This window comes from Bubalus kerabau, chromosome 15 (genome assembly GCF_029407905.1).
Source record: "Bubalus kerabau isolate K-KA32 ecotype Philippines breed swamp buffalo chromosome 15, PCC_UOA_SB_1v2, whole genome shotgun sequence".
Taxonomy (NCBI): Eukaryota; Metazoa; Chordata; class Mammalia; order Artiodactyla; family Bovidae; genus Bubalus; species Bubalus kerabau.
In genome coordinates this window covers 67,600,322-67,622,838 of record NC_073638.1, presented here as the reverse complement: position 1 = coordinate 67,622,838, position 22,517 = coordinate 67,600,322, and the positions used below count along the sequence as shown (strand labels likewise).

The following is a 22,517-nucleotide window of genomic DNA, read 5'->3' as shown; positions in this document are numbered from 1 at the left end:
AGGGTTCTACTTTTGATGGCAACTTCCTTGGCAAGTCCGCTGGAGTTGGGGAAGGATTTAAGGATTCTCAAAAGTCGAGTGATCTCGTTGAGTTGGGATTTCTCTCCTGCTTGGATAGGTAAGCTATAAGAACAGTGTGGAAGAACAGTGTGGAATTACTGCTATTGCTGCTATACACACACACACCAGTACACACACACACCAGTTCAGGAACACACACACACACACACACAAGTTCAGGACTGTGGTGTAAAGAACCCAGGTGGGATTCCCACCACCGAGGGACAGAAGCGGACAGAAGCACAGCGGGAGAGCGCTAGACTGACCGCCTCGCGCCTGCGCCACAGCGCGCACGCGTGGAGGACCGCCGCCAGGGGACGCCCCCGCGCGGCTCGGCCCCTCTATCTCCTCCCCGCCCGCTCCCCGCCCGTCGCTCCTCCTGCGAGCAGAGAAGGCGGAAGTAGGGGTGTCCACCTCTGGGGCTCGGGCTCCGGGCGCCCAAGGGACGCAGCAGTGGCGGACTTCAAGTTAGGAGACTGGCTTTCCGGCCACTTCGGCGCGGAGCGCGGCGCCTTCCTCTTCTGGCGCCTTGGCCGAGCGGAGTCGTGCGGCCGGGTGGAGTCGGCGGCCCAGCGAACCCGAACGGTGAGTCTTCTGACGGCTCTTAGAGGTCGCGGCCTCGCTCCGCACGAGCTGGGACCTCTCCTTCTCTCCTCTCGCTTCCCACGGGTTGGGGTCGCTGCCCCTGTCCCCTGGCTTCTGACGGGTTGGGGATGCCGCTCCTGTCCCCTCGCTTCCCAAGGGCTGGGGACGCCGCCTCCTCTCCCCTGGGCTCCTACAGGTTGGGGACCCCGCCCCCTGTCCCCTCTGCTTCGCCGGCCTGCGGGCACCTCCTCCCCGAGTCACTCCAAGCCCCAGCGGGAGTCGCGCGCCAGCTTCCTCCGCCCGACCTGCCCCACTCCGCGCATTCCCTTCCCAGAAGAGGAAATCGTCTCCTGGATTTTCCCGTCGCTCGGATGTTAGCAGCTTAAAAAAAAAAAAAAAAAAAAATCCCTCTTAAGTTCGTAGCGACTCCCTCTGTCACTGTCATGGGAAAGCTATTTTGAGGCTCCATGTTGAACTCGGTAGACTTCCCAGGCAGCAAGCTTTTTTTTTTTTTATTCAGCTGACACGAATGTTTCCTCCCCCGCGCCTGCACTTGGGAGTTCTAGCGATTGTTCCAGACGCTGGGTTGATAAAGCTGTTCCTAGTATTTGGCTTCAGGGGAACTCCAGCTGAGAGTTAGGACTGTCTTGAGTGAACAGAAAGTACCTACAAGTTTTAGCGGCTTGAACCTGTAATATCTGCGTGTTTTCTCTGGTTTCTCGGGAGAGTAATTTACTACTAAATGCCTTGCTGTACACAGGCATAGAAACAAGAAAAACTTTCTGAGTGTTGGCCTTGAGAATCTGGCCACAGGCGCTTTATCCATCCACTTGTGAATGCTAGGGAAGGGAGAAGGGGCTTTTCTGATCTTAAGGCTGGGGGTGGAGTGAGGACGTTGTGGCCCCTTTCATGACTCAAGGAACGACTGTGTCTCAGGCACTTGGCTGCCGATGTGAAAATCAGTTTGAACCTGCACGCGCTGCATACAGCACAGTGTTTCAGAATTGTAACTTGAGGGCTTTTCTGTGACAGATTTGAATACCTGATAAATTTGTGGCCTCTTAGATTTTGAAAGAAGTTGTTCAAATCTTTGCCTCCTGGAGGAGAACAAATAGTGCCTAGAAAGGGGAATGCCCCTCAAATTTGTATTCAAGAATACGGGATAGCAGTTGACTCTTTTGGCCCGCACTTCTTGGCCATTGCAACACTTTTGCAGGTCTTTGCAATTTTAGGAATATATTTTAAAAACCTAATAAATAGTTCTTGTTTCTAAAGCTAAGAGCAAATTAGAGGTGATTTCTCAGTGTTTTGTATTAACACAGTTTTACTTTATGTGAGTTACATGTTTAGCTATGAACGAATTTCCATTGACTTAAAATTGACCATTTCAAGATATAACGTTGATTTCTTTAGCTTGGTGGGTTTCTCTTCCTAGCATCTGTAGATCTTACAGAAACAAATTTTTGTGCATAACCCTACTCCCCCTCCCACAAGATATTTAACAGTTTACTCTTTAGACTACTATACACACCCATGCTAATAGGGGAATGTAAGCTATGATTTCTTATAAGGCTATTTTCAATATTCATTTTGCAGTCAAAATAAGTTGGCAGTGGATACATCCTACAATATTTAATTAATGCAGTGCTTACTAGGTTCACAAAGAGGGAATTAGTCATGAAACTCTTAACCTACTAAGGAACCATGAACTTTGTACTGTCTCTTCTGCTAATTAATGTAGAAAGCCCCATGAATTCTAAATGTTAGAATAGAAAAGAGGCTGTAAGAAATGTTTATTTGCAAGTAAGAATATCTGTTAACTCTATTTTAGCTTATGAAAAGCCAAGCCTGCCTCTGTAGCATCTCATGCAGTGGATACCTGAGGCACCATGTGAGGTTAAAAAAAAAACTAATAGAACATAATAGTTTCTAGTTGGTTGCCAGGTCATCTTCCATTCACTTCTGTAGCTGACTGTAAGCACTATTTTTTTCATTGGTGTTAATTAAAACAGTTACTCATTGTAGTTAGGAAAATGATTTTCATTTAAGTCATCACAATCCCGAAAATCAAAGGGAAGAATTGTTTTAACTTGCCAGAAAGAAAGAGTAAACCTAAAAATACTGAATGGCACTTAAAATACTGCTTTAGCTTAATTTTCCCTTTGCAGTATAGTTACATGGGACTATATCCTGTAGACACAGTGACTACCTAAAATTTATTTGAAAGGTATAAAGCTTCTGTATTACTTCTTAAAAGCTTGAAAAGTAGTGGCAATTAGATTTTTAAGACATGCTCACTTTCATGTCTTAACACTGCATTCCCACAGTGGAATTCCTTTTAAGGAATTGTGACTGACTGGACAGATTTTCTTAGTAACATATTTACTATAAAAGGTCTCGTTCAACCTAAAGACCTTCAAGTTTTTTGAACTGGACAGCAAGAGGGCAGTATATAGACTATCCAATAAACTAAATTTTAACTGGACATTTGGGCAGAAAAAGTAGACTTGGCTCAATGACTTTTGCTTTTGTCTTCTGGCTAGTGCTTTGATACATGCTGTATAACCAAACAAACATTAATTTCTCAAAAGTGATTTTACTTTAAAAAAATGAATAAAGTTTCAAAAAGTAACTATACATGGAATTGTCAAAGGTATATAAAATGTGTTCTCACATACTTAATCTACTCTTGGGAGTAGGAATTAGAAAGCCTTTGATATTGTGTATCAAAATGTAGCTCATGTTGGATAACCAGCATCCTCTATAAGAAATCATAAAAAGTTATATACCTGAGCTAATAATTCTACTTCTAAGAAATTTACCTAAAGTGGTAATTAAGCACAAAAATGTATATGTGTGTGTGTTTAGTTGCTAAGTTGTGTCCAACTCTTGAGACCCCATGGACTGTAGCCTGCCAGGCTCCTCTGTTCATGGGATTCTCCAGGGAAGAATACTGGAGTGGGTTGCCATTTCCTTCTCCAACAAAAATGTATACGGGGAAATAAAAAAACAAAGGATATAAACCCTAGTATGCATCACAGTATCATCTGTCCTCAGATTTGGAGGGTGTAACAGGGGCCTTTTATCCCCTCCTGGAGCACAGGTGTAAAGACTAATTCTGTTCGTTTCCATTATCTTGCCTTTCCTTTCTTCTCATCTACTTGTACAGCCTTCCCTGGGAGTCTGCATTACCTATAACAAGGATTCTTGAACTGTTTTTAACTCTTTGAAAATATTATATCAAAACTAAAAAAATGAAACAAAGCATCAGCCTTTCTTTACTGATTTTTTAGAATTCTATCAACCCAACCTAATAGCACTGGACAGCTCATGTTTCATTAAACAGCTCATATTTAATAGAAGCTGTTGTCAGCATCTTAGTCTAGTGTCATAAAAATAATTGGAAAGAGTTTTAATACAGCTTGATAGACAAAGTTGTCAAAATATAGACAACTATAGGCTAGTACGAATTGCACAGGTTCTGGGGTCAGGTGGTCTTGAGTTCTGATCCTAACTGTTTCTTATTAGTTGGTTAATCCTTGGCAAGTTGCTTAGCCTTTTAAAGATTCAGAGTTTTCCCTTTGACAAGGGGGAACAATGAAATTGTTAAATAAAATAACTCTTATGGAGTCACACAGGATAACTCACTTTACTTCCAAGCACAGTTCTAAGTGTTTTGCACATATTAATACACTTAATCAAAGTCTAAGGTGGATTCTTTTGTTATCCCCATTTACAGATGAGGAAACTGAAGCACAGAAAGGTTATGTAATTTGCCCAGGGCATACACCAAATAGTGGAGACAGAAGTTAAACTCACATCATCCAATTCTAGCACCTAAGCTTTTCACCACTTCATGGTATTGCCTCTCCAGCCAGAATATTGTCTCATCCTTTGTAGGTGCTCATCAAATGGTTCTCAGTATTTCTGAGAAGGAAAATAAAGATCTCTATCATGGTAAAAAGATTGAGGATTACTGTCTTAATCCACTGTTGGTCATGGTGGCAGACAGGATTTTTCTATAGAAATGAGACAATGGAAGTGAGAAATAGATTTAAGGGATTAGATCTGATAGAGTGCCTGATGAACTATGGAATGAGGTTTGTGACATTGTACAGGAGACAGGGATCAAGACCATCTCCATGGAAAAGAAATGCAAAAAAGCAAAATGGCTGTCTGGGGAGGCCTTACACATAGCTGTGAAAAGAAGAGAAGCAAAAAGCAAAGGAGAAAAGGAAAGATATAAGCATCTGAATGCAGAGTTCCAAAGAATAGCAAGAAGAGATAAGAAAGCCTTCCTCAGCGATCAATGCAAAGAAATAGAGGAAAACAACAGAATGGGAAAGACTAGGGATCTCTTCAAGAAAATTAGAGATACCAAGGGGACGTTTCATGCAAAGATAGGCTCAATAAAGGACAGAAATGGTATGGACCTAACAGAAGCAGAAGATATTAAGAAGAGGTGGCAAGAATACACAGAAGAACTGTACAAAAAAGATTTTCATGACCCAGACAATCATGATGGTGTGATCACTGACCTAGAGCCAGACATCCTGGAATGTGAAGTCAAGTGGGCCTTAGAAAGCATCATTACGAACAAAGCTAGTGGAGGTGATGGAATTCCAGTTGAGCTATTCCAAATCCTGAAAGATGATGCTGTGAAAGTGCTGCACTCAATATGCCAGCAAAGTTGGAAAACTCAGCAGTGGCCACAGGACTGGAAAAGGTCAGTTTTCATTCCAATCCCAAAGAAAGGCAATGCCAAAGAATGCTCAAACTACCGCACAATTGCACTCATCTCACACGCTAGTAAAGTAATGCTCAAAATTCTCCAAGCCAGGCTTCAGCAATACGTGAACCATGAACTTCCTAATGTTCAAGCTGGTTTTAGAAAAGGCAGAGGAACCAGAGATCAAATTGCCAACATCCGCTGGATCATGGAAAAAGCAAGAGAGTTCCAGAAAAACATCTATTTCTGCTTTATTGACTATGCCAAAGCCTTTGACTGTGTGGATCACAATAAACTGTGGAAAATTCTGAAAGAGACGGGAATACCAGACCACCTGACCTGCCTCTTGAGAAATCTGTATGCAGGTCAGGAAGCAACAGTTAGAACTGGACATGGAACAACAGACTGGTTCCAAATAGGAAAAGGAGTACGTCAAGGCTGTATATTGTCACCCTGCTTATTTAACTTATATGCAGAGTACATCATGAGAAACGCTGGACTAGAAGAAACACAAGCTGGAATCAAGATTGCCAGGAGAAATATCAATAACCTCAGATATGCAGATGACACCACCCTTATGGCAGAAAGTAAAGAGGAACTAAAAAGCCTCTTGATGAAAGTGAAAGTGGAGAGTGAAAAAGTTGGCTTAAAGCTCAACATTCAGAAAATGAAGATCATGGCATCTGGTCCCATCACTTCATGGGAAATAGATGGAGAAACAGTGGAAACAGTGTCAGACTTTATTTTTCTGGGCTCCAAAATCACTGCAGATGGTGACTGCAGCCATGAAATTAAAAGACACTTACTCCTTGGAAGGAAAGTTATGACCAACCTAGATAGCATATTCAAAAGCAGAGACATCACTTTGCCAACAAAGGTCCGTCTAGTCAAGGCTATGGTTTTTCCTGTGGTCATATATGGATGTGAGAGTTGGACTGTAAAGAAGGCTGAGTGCCGAAGAATTGATGCTTTTGAACTGTGGTGTTGAAGAAGACTCTTGAGAGTCCCTTGGACTGCAAGGAGATCCAACCAGTCCATTCTGAAGGAGATCAGCCCTGGGTGTTCTTTGGAAGGACTGATGCTAAAGCTGAAACTCCAGTACTTTGGCCACCTCATGCGAAGAGCTGACTCATTGGAAAAGACTCTGATGCTGGGAGGGATTGGGGGCAGGAGGAGAAGGGGACGACAGAGGATGAGATGGCTGGATGGCATCACTGACTCGATGGACATGAGTCTGGGTGAACTCCGGGAGTTGGTGATGGACAGGGAGGCCTGGCGTGCTGCGATTCATGGGGTCACAAAGAGTCGAACACGACTGAGTGACTGAACTGAACTGAACTGAGACAGGCTGAGGATACATTGTCTACAACATTGGCTGGAGAGTTACATTCTGTTTTCTAGAACTCTGGTTGATACTTGAACACAGGTTTGAACTGCATGAATTCACTTATAGGTGGATTTTTTCCCAATAAATACTACAGCATTATGTCATCAGAGGTTGGTTGAATAAGTGGGTATAGACACAGACCATAAAGTTGTATGTGGATTTTTACCTGCGTGGGAGTCAGCACCCCTAACCCGCATGTTGTTCAAGGGTCAGCTGTATATCTGGCACATACACAGAATTTTCCTTCAATGTAATTATCTACAGGAGGGACCTGGTTAACTAGGCTGTGAATTGCTTTTAGACCTTAACTTGTTAACTTGTAAATTCCAGTAATGGTTTGAATTTGAAAGCATCCTACCTACCCATGAGAGCCATAGTTTTCCATAGGCAAACAAAACCTCATTTTTTTTTCCAGTCATTAATAATGAAACATAGTCACTTGACTGAGGGTACGGGGATGTACAAATAATATGCTTTTTTAATGCTGTTCTTCCTGCGTAATAGAAATTGCCACACTGAACATTTGGAGGTACAGTTGACCCCTTGAACAACACAGGTTTGAACTGCACAGGTCCACTTATATGCTTTTTTTTTTTTTTTCCCCAGTACAGGATCTGTGGTTGTTGACTTCAAGAATGTGGAACTCTGAGAACAAAGGGCCAATTTGGATTTTTTATCGTGTGTGGGTTGGCACCCCTTACACCAAGTTGTTCACGGGTCAGCTGTACCCAAAAGAATATTAGGTCTAGAGGAGGAAACTGAGATCCAAATGGTTACATCGCCCTAAATCACATAGCTAATAGTTTCTCACGATCCTCTGATCCCACGTGCACTGGTCTTCTTTGCACTGCCTGCCCGTCATACCGTTGCCTTCCACTCTGAATACTTGAAGGAACTCGAGCAGCATAACTAAGTTCATTTCAGCTGCTTTATGAACACCTGATGGGTGAAAGAGCTCGTGCTAAGTACTGAGGAAACAAATATTCTTGAAACTCCAGTCATAGAAAACAGACATTTAAACAGATAATTATGCTAATTATTACAACTGAGGTATTTTTCTTCTGTTAACCTTATTCCGGCTTTCTACAAGCTCACGAATTTCTTAACTTAAAAAATAGTACGTTTATGAAGCAAAGCTAAAAAAAACTTTGAAAGTTTTCTGTAAATGATATTAGCATAGCTGATGTATTAATATATCCACTAAAAGGTGGCTGGCACAGATAGCTATGATATATACGTGTGTGTGAGAATATATGTTAAGGGATTTTTTTCCTTGCTGTGTCTACAGAGCAGTTGATGATCACGTTACTATGAGTCTGCTACACTGTGAAAACAGCTGTGGATCCAGCCAGTCCGAGAGCGACTGCTGCGCCGCCATGGCCGCCAGCTCCTGTGGGACTGCAGCGAAAGACGACAGTGTGGGTGGGACGGCCAGCACGGTGACTCTCTCCAGCTCTTTCATGGAAGAGATCCAGGGGTACGACGTGGAATTTGACCCACCCCTGGAAAGCAAGTACGAGTGCCCCATTTGCTTGATGGCTTTGCGGGAAGCGGTGCAGACACCTTGCGGCCATAGGTTCTGCAAAGCCTGCATCATCAAATCAATAAGGTACGTGAGCGTAAAGAATGAATCAAATGCTGTAACAACCAAATGGAGCATTATTACGCAGAATAATCTTACACATTTATAAAAAGCTGCCTCAGGGAAAAGAACAGTGGACAGAAAACTGAGAAATTTACATTCTTATTCCAATTCTTACTGTAGCATGAAAGGTAATTACTATCTCCTTCCCTCTTTGACTATTAGATAAATAAACAATAAGTAGCTCCTTCTACTTAAAGCAGTTGTATTACAGTCTGGAGTGTGTCTTGAAGCTTTAAGAAAATAATATAAAATACTTTAAATGCTGATGCAGCTAGAATATGATTGTCTCGGCGGTACAAATAATGCTGACTCTATAAGTAATCATTATTCTCGTTTTAGCCACATTACGTTTTTGTCTGCTACCTGAAGCCTATGGACCACTGTAAAATAACCAGTTCTTTTAAGGTATTGATTGATGGGACTTCCCTGGTGGCTCAGTGATAAAGAATCCATATGCCAATGCAGGGGGCTTCTCTTGTGGTTCAGCTGGTAAAGACTCTACCTGCAATGCGTGAGACCTGGGTTCAATCCCTGGGTTGGGAAGATCCCTTGGAGAAGGGAAAGGCTACCCACTCCACTATTCTGACCTGGAGAATTCCATGGACTCTATAGTCCATGGGGTCACAAAGAGTCGGACATGACTGAGTGACTTTCACTTTCACCTAAGGTATTGCTCAACAGGGCTTCCTTGATGGCTCAGTGATAAAGAATCTGCATGCCAGTGCAGGAGATACAGGAGACTTGAGTTCGATCCTAAAATGAGAAGATCCCCTGGAGAAAGAAATGGCAACCCAGTCCCGTATTGTTGGGACAGAGGAGGCTGGCAGGCTGAAGTCCATGGGGTTGCAGAGTCGGATGTGACTTTGACTAAGCAACACTGATCGATGGTTCTGCCAGCATTCAATGTCTCCTCACTGCCACCACCCTGCTGAATCCCCATCAGCTCTCGCAGGCTGCCCTGCTGCTGCCCTTGCCTGCTTCCAGACTGTTCTCGATACAGCAGCCAGAGCAAACCTCGTGAGATACATAAGATGATGTTATCTCTGCTCCAAGCATTGCAGCCCGTCATCTGGCAGTACACGCCAGAGCCCTTGTAAGACCTTAGTTCTGTCACTAAGTCATATCTGACCACCTTTCTGTTAGGCTCCCATTCCCTCTACCTGTTCGCTCTTTTCTGTTCCTTGAATTGGCCAAGTATGCTCTTGCTTGTGTAGTTGGCTATAGCTGTTCTCTCTGCATCTTACCAGCTAAGTGCTTAGTCAATGCAGTTTACTCCTAAGTACCTCTCAATCTCACCTTCTTGTAGGTACCCTGGCCTCCCTGTTTATACCACAGCATGCCTTCCGCCTCATCTCCCCATACTCCCTTTCTCCCTTAAGTACTTTTTTTCTTCAGCATTTTTCATCTTTAAAAATGTAGATAATTTGTGTGCTTTTTGTCTGCTTGCCCCCCTGGAAGATAAGCTCCTTGACAGCAGGGATTGAGAACTTTATTTCTTGATATTTCCTAAGTGCTGATACGTAGTAGGTGCTCAGTAAGTCATGACTGCTTCAGCTGAATAAAAGTATTTGGGATTTCCACAAAGGAATAAAATTCATCTCCTAAGAAATAGATGTATTTTACTGTTATTCAAAAGTAGATGGGAACATTTTTAGGAGTTCTGTACAAGACCAAAAAATGGAAGAACTAGAGGAATTTTAGGTTCTTCAATTAATAAGCATCTACTTATATTGGTGAGATCATTTATAAGTAGGTTATCTGGGCATTCACTCATCTTGTAAGCTTTTCTTTTGACTTTTAAATAAATTATTTTTTTCTTGTGGCATCCCTTGTCTGGTTTGGTGTCAGGGTAACGCTTGCCTTATAAAAGGAGTTTGGAAATGTTCTTTCCTCTTCTGTTTTTTTTTGGAAGAGTTTGAAAAGGATTGGTATTCTCCTTTAAATGTTTGATGGCATTCACTAGTAAAACCATCTGCTTCTAGACTTTTGTTTGTTGGAAGGTTTTTGATTACTGATTCACTGTCCTTACCGGTAATCTAGTCTGTTCAGATTTTCTGTTTCTTTATGATTCAGTCTTGGAGGTTGTATGTTTCTTGGAATTTATCCATTTCTTTTAGGTTGTCAAATTTGCCGCCATATACTTGTTCACATGAATCTCTCTGCATCTGTGGTATCAGTTGTAATGTCTCCTCTTTCATTCTGATTTTATTTATTTGAATCCCCTTTTTTCTCTTATGAGTCTAGCTAGACTTTTCTATAAAATTTGAATTTGTGGTAACCTCATCCGTACTCGGAGAAGGCAATGGCAACCCACTCCAGTACTCTTGCCTGGAGAATCCCATGGACGGAGGAGCCTGGTGGGCTGCAGTCCATGGGGTCGCCAAGAGTCCAACACGACTGAGCAACTTCACTTTCACTTTTCACTTTCATGCATTGGAGAAGGAAATGGCAACCCACTCCAGTGTTCTTGCCTGGAGAATCCTAGGGACGGGGGAGCCTGGTGGGCTGCCATCTATGGGGTTGCACAGAGTCAGACACGACTGAACTGACTTAGCAGCAGCAGCATCATACTTGGGAATTGGCTTAATTTAAATTAAAAGGGAGCATGTGTCTCACTTCAGTTTTGGAGAAAAATTTGTTAACCAGTGGTGAATTGCCAATGCCTCTTTAGGGTTGGTATTCTCACCCTCCACACTATCAGCAGTTTGAGCCAGATGGTTCTTAGTTGTGGAAGAATGTCCTGGGTGGTATAGGATGCTTAACTGCGTCCTTGACCTCTGCTCACTGGGTGGTGAAAATAGGCCCACTCCTGCAGTTGTGAGAACCGGAGCGTCTCCAGACAGTGCCAGATGTCCCTGGGGGCTCAGAGGTGCCCCAGCTGAGACCACTGGTTTAGGGCATACGTGAGACTGTTAAAGGCTTACCTTTTCTTTTTTCTTCTGTTTATAGTGATTTTCAATTTATATTATATTTAGATTGAATCAAGACCACATTGTGAATTGTTGCTTTTTCTGTAGGTGTACAGTATTTCACCCATGCCCAGGAAGGTAACTAATCTTTAGCAGGTTTTTAATAGCAAGATATTCATGAAAGTAGTGGAACAGTGATCTGAAAAGGAAGTAAAACCCACAAAAGGAAGTCGAGGCCCTTTTTCTTTTTTTCTATCTCCTTCTAAACTAGAAATGACCACTAACTTTAACTTTAATGTTCTTAAGGAATGGCTCAGGAATTTCTCGTCGGTATAATCATTCAGAGCATCAAAAGACATCTCAATCCAATTTCATATTCTTTTGGAGTGATTGCTTATGCAGTGGATAATGATTTCCAGTTCACTTTGAAAGATTCTTCTTTCTCTTAAACACCCAATCATCTAGGTTTGGGGAATATATTTCAGTAAATTTGTTTATGTCCCTGCTTCTCAAAAAAATATTTGACAGTGTAATAATAACATCATGCAATGTGAGAGAGGCCCTGTAAACACTATGTCACACCATTTCTAGTTCTGGGACGTTTGACAGCACAGCTTATTTTCAGTACCTTTACCTCCACAGGAACCACCACCGTTGTTCACACATAGGAAGTGCACAACCAGTGTCTGAGTGAAGGACGCGCTGTAGCCTCCCTGACCTGCCACATTTTGCGAGTGAAGATTGAAACATCCCCAAGTGAAAGGGGCATGACAGACACCCAAGCTTCTTGGGGATAGTTTTTCCCATAATTGGATGGAATAAACCATGGGGAAGCAGGACGTAGAGGTCCTTCTAACTCCCAACTGCATTGTACCCATGACACAAAGATATAAGAAACTGGTTTGTCCATGAGCCAGTGTTGATGACTTCCAGAGTAAACCTTAAAAATGTGGCCTCTCGGGGTTACTGCTAATGGGTGTAATTTTTACTTATGACTAATAACTGTAGACATGTTATTAGTGTATTCTGAGCAGCATATATTTAGTTACATCTCCCTAGTATGTTAAATGGCTCTGTCAGAACACAGGCAAGACTGGTTCATAAACTGTCCATAAAAGGACAGTTTATTTTGGTGATATTATACAATACAATGTGTTTATTTTCTATAGGAAATAATATATGAAGAATTTATATGTGATGTATTATTGTTTTGTATTTTCTAAGGTGAATGTTTTAAATCTACTAAATAATGTATTTGTTTCTTTTAGGGATGCAGGTCACAAATGTCCAGTTGACAATGAAATACTGCTGGAAAACCAACTATTTCCTGACAATTTTGCAAAACGAGAGATTCTTTCGCTGATGGTGAAATGTCCAAATGAAGGTTGTTTGCACAAGATGGAACTGAGGCATCTTGAGGTATTAAAGTTATTTTCTAGCCATGTGCGTTTATGCAAGAAGTTCCTGGAGAACAGGGACTTCGCTTTGTCCATCTGGATATTGCCACTGTTTAGCATATAGTGATTGGCTAGTAAATTCTTGCTGAATTAATACCAACCCTTTCATTATTGAGTATAAATATAAGTAGAAGCCAGAAATTTCTTTTTCCATCTACTCTGGCTTTACACCCTGTAATAATAAAAAAATAAATCAGTATTCTTCTAAAAGTTTTTTGGGTGAACTTTATCTGCAGTGAAACTGAAGAGCGTTTTAAATGTGTCACGTTTTAATCCCATAGCTTCATTTCTCTCATTTTGAAATAAGCAACAAGCCCCACGTAGTCATCATCTTAGCACCCTCATCATACTTTTTTCTCTGGTTTTCTAAATTATTCATTTTATTTTGAACTAAATGGAGTTCTCCTATAGCTTAAGATGAACTGAAGCCACCAGATAAAAGAATTTGTTTTTAGGTTAATCCTTAGTGTGGTGGTTTTTATGAGAAATTAAATATCACTTAAGTTCCATTTGAAATTAAGCATTTAAAATATACGTATAACTTACCCCCTTAGCTCCTTTTGAAAGAGTGGCCTTTTGGACACAGCACTAAATTGATGATGAGAAAATCTACTTCTTTTCAACTCTCTTCCCTAATTAGATAAATGAACCTGAAAAGTCAAGTCCTTTGTATAACTTTCAATTCACAACCATTATTTGAAAAAAAATCTATTAAAGCCTTCATATTGTGGTTCTGTGGTGTGTACTACAGAAAGCAGGTTCAGTAGCCAAATCTATAGAAGAGAACAGTATATTCTTAGAATATATTTAGGAAATTTCTCAAGGACTGGCAAATACTGCTTATTTATTTTTCTTCATTAGGAGCATCAAGCACACTGTGAGTTTGCTCTTATGAGTTGTCCGCAATGCCAGCGTCCCTTTCAGAAATGCCATCTTAATATTCATATTCTCAAGGAGTGTCCAAGGAGACAGGTTCCTTGTGAAAACTGTGCTGTATCAATGGCATTTGAAGATAAAGAGGTATGTACTAAGTTGGATTTGTTGATTCAACTACTGTTTTATTTTTTTAATGTACAGTGGAAGGAGTTAGCAGAGATGAAGATGTTAATCTAGTCCTGAGTCTGTGTTATCAATTGTGAGAAGACTGAGTTTTAAGAAAGTAAGTTAAGTAAACCATTTTAGTAAATGAATGTAGGGTTTATATTTTCGTCTGTTTCTTAGAAAGCATTATTTCTGCTCCTTAACCACTGTAGAAGATATACAAGTAACAAAATCTTCTAGGAAAGTATGTGCTGATCTGTTTCCCTATGTGAATTTTAATAACCAGTTTTGGATTAGAGACAAATAATTACTGTATAAGACTTACATTTTTCTCTTTAAAAAAGAGAATGAATTGTTGAAACTTTGAGATTACATCCCACAAAGTATGCTTCTTTGGTGATAATTCATTGAGCTGTACACATACAATGAATTCACTTTTCTGTACTTATACTTCAATTAAAATGTTTATTTTTTAAAAGAAACTCCATGGCACCTGACAGCATCATGATGATAGAACATTTTTTCCATTTATAGACAGATTAAGTGATTTTATATGAATATTATCAATGGGAAGGCCAGCACAGAGATCCTAGGTCCTGTATCCCCATCCTATGTCCTTTTTACTAAAATAATGTATGTACAATTTATGTTCTTTTTACTATCAAGGTATTTCCTTAGACTTTATTTCTTGGAGATTCATCTTGGTTATGTCCCTACTTATGAGATCAAGTGTATTACGCTTATTAAGTTGATTAATTATTCAGTGTCAGCTAACTTGCTAAAAACAGTGAAGTCTGAGGCATAATTACAGCCAATTGGTGTCTTCTTAAACTTTAAAAATGGGCCTAACCAGGAGGGTTAGTTATTTCTTAAATTTATTGTATTCTAGAAAACAAGACTCATTTTTCTGGGGCCTTCAAGAACCTAGGCAACCTGCCCCAATTATGCATCTGTTCTTTACCCTCCTGATAAGAGTTTTAATTAAATCATCTTGCTGCTACTGGAAATTTCTGAAAAGAGGTCTTTGGAGAATTATAGTATTGATGAATGATGTCCAAACAGTCACAGATGCTCTATAACTTTTAATCAGGTTTTCAAAAAGTGATTTAAAAGATTCTCTTTTGCATACTATCATATTCTCTCAAAGAGCTGGAGGGTGAGATGAATCTCATTTCTTCACTGGCGAAGGGAGAGAAAATAACCATTATAGATTATTCTCACATTTTTATTTTACACATACCAGTGTCCCTAATTTATTCATAGTGAAAAATATTTCTTTTTATAAAAATAGGTTGTTTTTACCTTTTCAGATTTTCTCACGTTTTTTCTTATATTTCACCAATAAAATTTAGATTCATGAGCAGAACTGTCCTTTGGCAAATGTCATCTGTGAATACTGCAATACCATGCTCATCAGAGAACAGGTATAGTGATTCTCTTTCATAAACCAATATTTCCATAAATAGATTAAAGAAGTAAATTACGTCTTTAATTGAAAATTTAAATCAATAAGGCAAAATGAATGCAGATTGGAGAAGAATTAAAACTTGGTGAGTTTTAAATGCAAATCAGAGTCACAATCAGTTGTCCTCTCACACCAGTCCGAATGGCTGTCATTTAAAAGTCTACAAATGGTAAATTCTGGAGAGGGTGTAGGGAAAAAGGAACCCTCCTACACTGTTGGTGAGAATGTAAATTGGTGTAGCCACTGTGGAAAACAGTATGGAGGTTCCTTAAAAAAATAAAAGTAGAACTACCATATGATCTAGTAATCTTACTCATGGGCATATATCCCCCCAAAGATGAAAAGTCTTAATTTGAAAAGGTGCATGGGGAATTCCTGGCAGTCCAGTGGTTAGGACTCCACACTTTCACTGCCAAGGGTCTGGATTCAGTTCTTGGTTGGGGGAACTAAGATCCCGCAAGCCACACAGTGGAGCACAAAAAAAGAAAGCAAAGGTTCATGCACCCCAGTGTTCATAGCTACATGATTTACAATAGGCAAGACTTAGAAACAGACTAAATGCCCATCAACAGATTGGTGTAAGAAGATGTGGTATATGTATATAGACGTTAGACTATCACTCAGTCCATGGGGTCGCAAAGAGTCTGAACGACTGAACCATGACAACAACAGCCATAGAAAAGAATGGAGTACTGCCATTTGCAGCAGCATGGATGCACCTAGGGAACATCCTACTAAGTGAAGTAAGTCAGACAGAGAAAGACGAATGTTATATGTTAACACTTACATAAGGAATCCAAGAAATGATGCAAGTGAATCTATGTACAAAAAAATAGACCAGAGATAAAAAAACAAACTTAGGGTTACAGAAGAAAAAAAAAAGTGGGGAAAGATAAATTAGGTGTATTGAATTAACAGATACAAACTACTATACATAAAATAGATAAGCAACAGGTATATACATAGCACAGTGGGGAACTATGTGCAGTATCTGGTAGCAACCTACAATGGAAAGTAATCCAAAAATATAAATATATATGTAACTGAATCACTTTGCTATATACTTGAAACTAATATAATATTGTAAATCCACTATATTTCAATTTTTTAGAAAACTTAAGTTTTTTTTCAGATATATTGATCCAATACTTTCAGAAAGAACAAAGTACTCAGTCATAAGTACTTAAAATTCCTAAATCGTTAACAAAATATCTGTTTATGTATATTCATAAAAGTTCTAAACAAAGCCAAGTAATTTTTAGATAAAAATAATTAAAAATGCCCATTTAAGGAACAGAAAACTTGATAAGAAATACATCTTTAGATTGTGAAATAAGGATCTTAGGTATCCAGAAACCACTTGAAAAAGAAGAAATAGAAGGACACAAGTCTGTAGCAGAACGTTATTTATTGCCATGGCCCCTGAGGCGTGTTGGGAGATTTCCAGGATCTGTAGCCCCTCTGTTCAGTTGTCTGTAGACCCCTGATGGGGCATCATCAGAAGTAGTTGTAATAGAAAACTATTCATTTTTATTATTAATAGAGAAAGGAAAATTCCATCTGGTTGCTATCTTCTGACATTTGGAGAGTTTACCCACAGAATATGAATATTAGTCACTAAATATTTATACACCCATGAAATCTGCAAACCCAGAGATCATAATTGATTACCTTACTAAGTAGGAAAAGCAAAACCTGTCCCTCAACTAAATTTTTCCATTCATCTGTTAACAGAGTCCTTTAGTTTTTTTTTCCAACAGGGCCTTAATTTGAAGGTGTTAAACTTCTTTTTGCTATGAACTCTCACCTACCTGGTTTTTCTTTTTTGCCTTGTTTTGATGTTTGAAGGAAAGGACATCTAAAACCTAGCAGAAGTAAAACTTAATGTAGGAAAAAACGCTAGGTTTAGAGTCAAAAAACGTACATTTTGACTCTGACTGTGCCATTGTCTTGCACATTGATCTCTGATAAAAAAGTTGACATTCTAAGTTAGGGATTAGTAAATCAGCCCACCAGCTAAATCTGATTGCTACCTGCTTTTTAAAATAAGTTTCATTGGAACACAGCCCTGCCTATGCGTTTATGTCTTGTATATGGCTGGTTTTGTACTGCAGTGGGAGAGTTGAGTACTGTGACGGAGTCCAGGGGGCTTCCTAGATGAAGCTGTAAAGAACCTGCCTCGCAATACAGGAGGCATACGAGACCTGGGCTCGATCCCTGGGTTGGAAAGATTCTCTGGAGGAGGGCATGGCCACCCACTCCAGTATTCTTACCAGGAGAATTGGACAGACAGAGGAGCCTGGTGGGCTGCGATCCATAGGGTCGCACAGAGTCAGACACAACTGAAGCGACTTCATACACACGCACATGACGGGCTCCGTAGGGCTTACAAGGCTGAAAATATTTACTCCATGACCCTTCAGAGACAATTTTGCTGACCACTGTTACAGATTATGTGAAATGAAGGGTTAGAATAAATGAGCTCTGATGTTGTTTCTGAAGGGTCATATAGGTTGCCATTTCCTCCTCCAGTTCAAGTTGGCCTAGTCTTCATCATTTTCATTGGTGATTTAGTTACATATTTGGTCACTGCAAGAAACAACAATCTTGTAAAACAGACAAATACAAATAACATAGCAGTATTACTGAAGTCATAAGTGAGAATTGAGCCAAAAACTTCCATTAGGTGCAGCCCGGTATATTCTTAGGTCATCTGAGATTATAGCTAAACTAAATTTTTAGAGGAAATTTCATACCACTTTCAAAAAACATAATTCTGTGTAATGAATCTTAACTTAAAGAATGTGTTTTGGAGTCCCCAAAATAAAAGCTGATACTTTCTTTAAAACTTAGGTGCTTAAAGTGTCTTCTAACACCTGAGTCTCCCCATTGTAGTCAGAGTATGCGCAGGTTAACAGAAGCTAAGAAGCTATGAAAGGTGGTCATGAGGGAAGTACAGGGTGCAGTCAGTGGCTCTGACGCAGACAGTTTACTGGTCCCTCATCACGGGCCTGAGAGCTGGACCATAAAGAAGGCTGAGCACCAAAGAATTGATGCCTTTGAACTGTGGTGTTGGAGAAGACTCTTGAGAGTCCCTTGGACTGCAAGGAGATCAAGCCAGTCAATCCTAAAGGAAATCAACCCTGAATATTCATTGGAAGGACTGATGCTGAAGCTGAAGCTCCAATACTTTGGCCACCTGATGCAAAGAGCTGACTCATTAGAAAAGACCCTGATGCTGGGAAAGATTGAGGGCAGGAGGAGAAGGGGACGACAGAATACAAGATGGTTGGATGGCATCACCAACTCAATAGACATGAGTTTGAGCAAACTGTGGAAAATAGTGAAGGACAAAGAAGCCTGGTGTGCTCCAGTCCATGGGGTCGCAAAGAGACAGGAGTGAGCGACTGAACTGAACTGAACTGAATCAGTGGCATGGACCTCAGTGAGAGTTCTAGTTGCATTGTGGATGACATCAGAAGGTGCTTTTTCTTTAAAATGCCGCTAGAGGGTGGCAGTTCGCCAACAATAGGAATAAACTCATGTTCTCGAAATGAATTTTGAGTGATTTGGGGGCACAGTATGAGATGTTGATATTTCCTTTCTCTGTGACTTTTGGAAGTAAATATCATTTTAATCTTTGTGGGCTGACTGGTTTCTGTTTCAACTGTTCAGCTCAGCCATTGTAACAAAAGCAGCCATAGACAATATAATTTTGTTTAGATGAAGTGTTATTCTGTATTTTGAGTATGCTCTTGTCAAACTAGAATATGAAAGGCAGGGAAGAACGCTTTTCAGCCTCTGTTTTGGTTTTCAGATGCCCAATCACTATGATCTAGACTGCCCTACAGCCCCAGTCCCATGCACGTTCAGTGCTTTTGGTTGCCATGAAAAGGTAAGTTGTTTTTTTTTTTTAATTCTCAAATATAGATCAAGAAAATTAAGTTATATAGTGTGGTAGAGGATAACAGTGGAATTGGAGATGGCTGACACATTGTTTATGTGGTCTTTAGCTCCAAAGAGAAATTGGGGAAGTAGTTGGTGATGACAGTGGGAGGTGTGATTGGGATTGCACGGAGTGTACTGGAAAGAGAAGTAGATCAGGAAAGGAGCCATGAATGGACAGTCTCAGACGCTGGTCAAACAGGCAAGGAGTAAGGATTGTTATGATCTCTGACATGAGTTTTAAGACCTGGTGATCAGTTTTGTCAAATACCTGAGAGACAGCATTGTCTCTCTTTCTGGAGAACGTGAGTACACTTTGGCGTTTCTGCTGTGCCTTTATATCTGAATTTTTTTTTTTATAGTAAGTATGCATTTAATAACTTAAAATTAAATGAGCAAATAGTGTATAGTATGATTACACTTGAGGGAAGATCCTCTATTGCTTGTGTTCATAGAGAGAAAGACTTAAAGAAAATGTATCAAAATGATCATGGTAGGTGAGATAACAGGTAGCTTATTTTCTTTTTGATCATCTATACTTTCTTTCTATAATGTACTTGAATTACCCTCACAATAGAATTGGTATATTATCCTTTTTTCATATAACAATTAGACTATTCTTGATGACCTTAGAAAAGTAGGAAGACAGGGAAGATTCCAGTTTGCAGTAGATTTGTAAAAATAAGTGTGGGGTTGGAGACAGTGTAGGTGGATGGCTCTTGGTTATAAAAGGAAGAGGAAGAAAATGGTATTAGCTTGAGGGAGATACAAGATCAATAAAGGGGTTGCTCCCCCCACACCCTGGTTTTTTATAACAGGAAAGACTTTAATAAATCTGTTCTGAGGGGAATGGTTAAGAGGAGAGAATGTTTGAAGATAAAGGAGAAAGGAGATGGCTAAGCAAAACCTCCTGAGGAGGTGAAAAGGGATGGATGCCACTTGGAGCCCAGGTGAAGCATTAAGCTAGGACAAGAGGAGGGTCAGCTCTGAGTCCAAAGAGAAGGATGGGCATAGATCCTGATACTTTTACAAGTGGGAGGGAGGTTTGTCTGAGTGAAACCTGAATGAATATTCAGCAGATAGCCTCTCAGTTTTTCAGGGAATGAAGAGGCAAGATCATTTCTCTGGATGGAGAATCTGATGCAGTCAAAGAAGGTTGTAGGGGACTGAGGAGAGTGATGATGTGACTTCAGAACCTTTTATTTGACTTGGCTAGGTCCCTTTCCTAGTCCTCACATCTCTGTTCCCTACCTGAGGCCTGTGCTTGATTTTCAGATGCAGAGGAATCACTTGGCACGCCACCTGCAAGAGAATACCCAGTCGCATATGAGAATGATGGCCCAAGCTGTTCAGACTTTAAGCCTCGCGGTAGCTCCTGTGCCTCAATGTACCATGCCTCCGTATGACTCTGTGCCTCCCACCCGGCCTTCCTCTGGGCGTCACTCAGAAGTCCACAATTTCCAAGAAACCATTCAACAGTTAGAGGGTCGCCTTGTAAGACAAGACCATCAAATCCGGGAACTGACTGCAAAAATGGAAACCCAGAGCATGTATGTAAATGAGCTCAAGCGAACTATTCGAACCCTTGAAGACAAAGTTGCTGAAATAGAAGCACAGCAGTGCAATGGGATTTACATCTGGAAGATTGGCAACTTTGGGATGCACTTGAAATCGCAAGAAGAGGAAAAGCCTGTTGTCATTCACAGCCCCGGATTCTACACAGGCAAACCCGGCTACAAACTGTGCATGCGGCTGCACCTGCAGCTGCCGAGCGCACAGCGCTGCGCCAACTACATATCGCTCTTTGTCCACACGATGCAAGGGGAGTACGACAGCCACCTGCCGTGGCCCTTCCAGGGGACAATACGCCTTACCATCCTTGACCAGTCTGAAGCAGCTGTGAGGCAAAACCACGAAGAAATAATGGACGCCAAACCAGAGCTCCTGGCCTTTCAGAGACCCACCATCCCCCGGAACCCCAAGGGTTTTGGCTACGTGACTTTTATGCATCTGGAAGCCCTCAGACAAAGAACCTTCATCAAGGATGACACGTTATTAGTACGCTGTGAGGTCTCCACCCGCTTCGACATGGGCAGTCTTCGGAGGGAGGGTTTTCAGCCACGGAGTACTGACTCAGGGGTATAGCATCCCCTGATTTGTTCAAGAAACAACAGAAAAAACATCTGCAGCAAACTTACCCTGTTCTCAATAATAATGTACAAACAAACAAAAAACAATGGGAAAGATATAATACTCACCAGTGAATTTTATTTGACTTCCTATAGATTTCAGGGGATTTGAGCCATAATCCTTGGGAAGCTTAAGTTCTCATTCACCCTGGTTTTTCCTCCAGGGTGTTATTAAGGATATTCAGGCACTAGTTTAAACCATAAATATAACCTTACTTATTAAATACTACTGTGTTGTCTGTCAAATAATTCTCCTTAAAGTTGTTTCATTTTACCTTGCTTATTATTTCCTTTAGGCTACAAAGAAGCATTTCTCCAGAGTTAGAACTCTGAGAACCATGTAAAAACCAGCTGCTAGGTGTTAGGCTATAAGTCCCTTTTTGTCTTTTCCAGGCAGAGTGAATTCCACAGCCCCTCCATGATTCTTTGTTACCTAGTGCTCTAGAACAAGGAGACACACACACACGTAATCACCAACAGAGAAAGTTTAAATGTCTCACCTAGTCTGCCAGTGTGGTGGCTCATTGGTGGTGAGAAAAGCTATTTGAGCCAAGAAATTTTCAGCTCTTTTGAACACTGCTGTTGCTGTGATTGTTGTCCAAAAATAAGTACCTGTCAAGGTACATCTAAACAAATAAAGTTGTTCCTGTTGCATAGGTAAAAGAAAGCCTGAAGGAAAGCTACTACCATTTTTTGATGACTTATTTTCTTCTTTGTGCAGCTTACCCGTTTTACATTTTTTTCTACAATAAACATGTCCTTTTCTCAAAGAAAAAAAAATAGTTACATGTTGCCACAAAACATTCAACCCTAACAAAAAAGGAAATAATATTTAAAAGCTTCCTGGTCAAATTTCTATTAAAAGCATGTCTGTGCATTAGGTACTGAGGTGAGTCATTTCCTGCTTTGGTTATATTATTTTTTTTCTACTAACTTGGGAGCCTTAAATCGAAACAAAAACAGGTTTTTACCTCACTTATCCTAGCTTCAGGTTTCCCTGAAGGAATTGGATTAGATGTTTCTAAGGTCCGTGTCAACTATAAAATTCTGTTTTAAGAAATGAAGTTCTAACCAGCAGAATGTTGACAATAATTACAAAAGATTT

The 22,517-nt window shown here is 40.4% G+C and overlaps 1 protein-coding gene across 1 annotated transcript; it reads left to right on the top strand.

Moving 5' to 3' along the window:
* Positions 1-417: 417 nt before the first annotated feature.
* Positions 418-22,195, top strand: TRAF6 (TNF receptor associated factor 6). The gene is made up of 7 exons (XM_055549323.1): positions 418-645; positions 8,050-8,370; positions 12,584-12,734; positions 13,634-13,792; positions 15,166-15,237; positions 19,096-19,173; positions 20,499-22,195. Exons 2-7 carry the CDS (start codon positions 8,072-8,074, stop codon positions 21,366-21,368), a joined length of 1,629 nt encoding a protein of 542 aa, XP_055405298.1. The 5' UTR covers positions 418-645; positions 8,050-8,071; the 3' UTR covers positions 21,369-22,195.
* Positions 22,196-22,517: the final 322 nt, after the last annotated feature.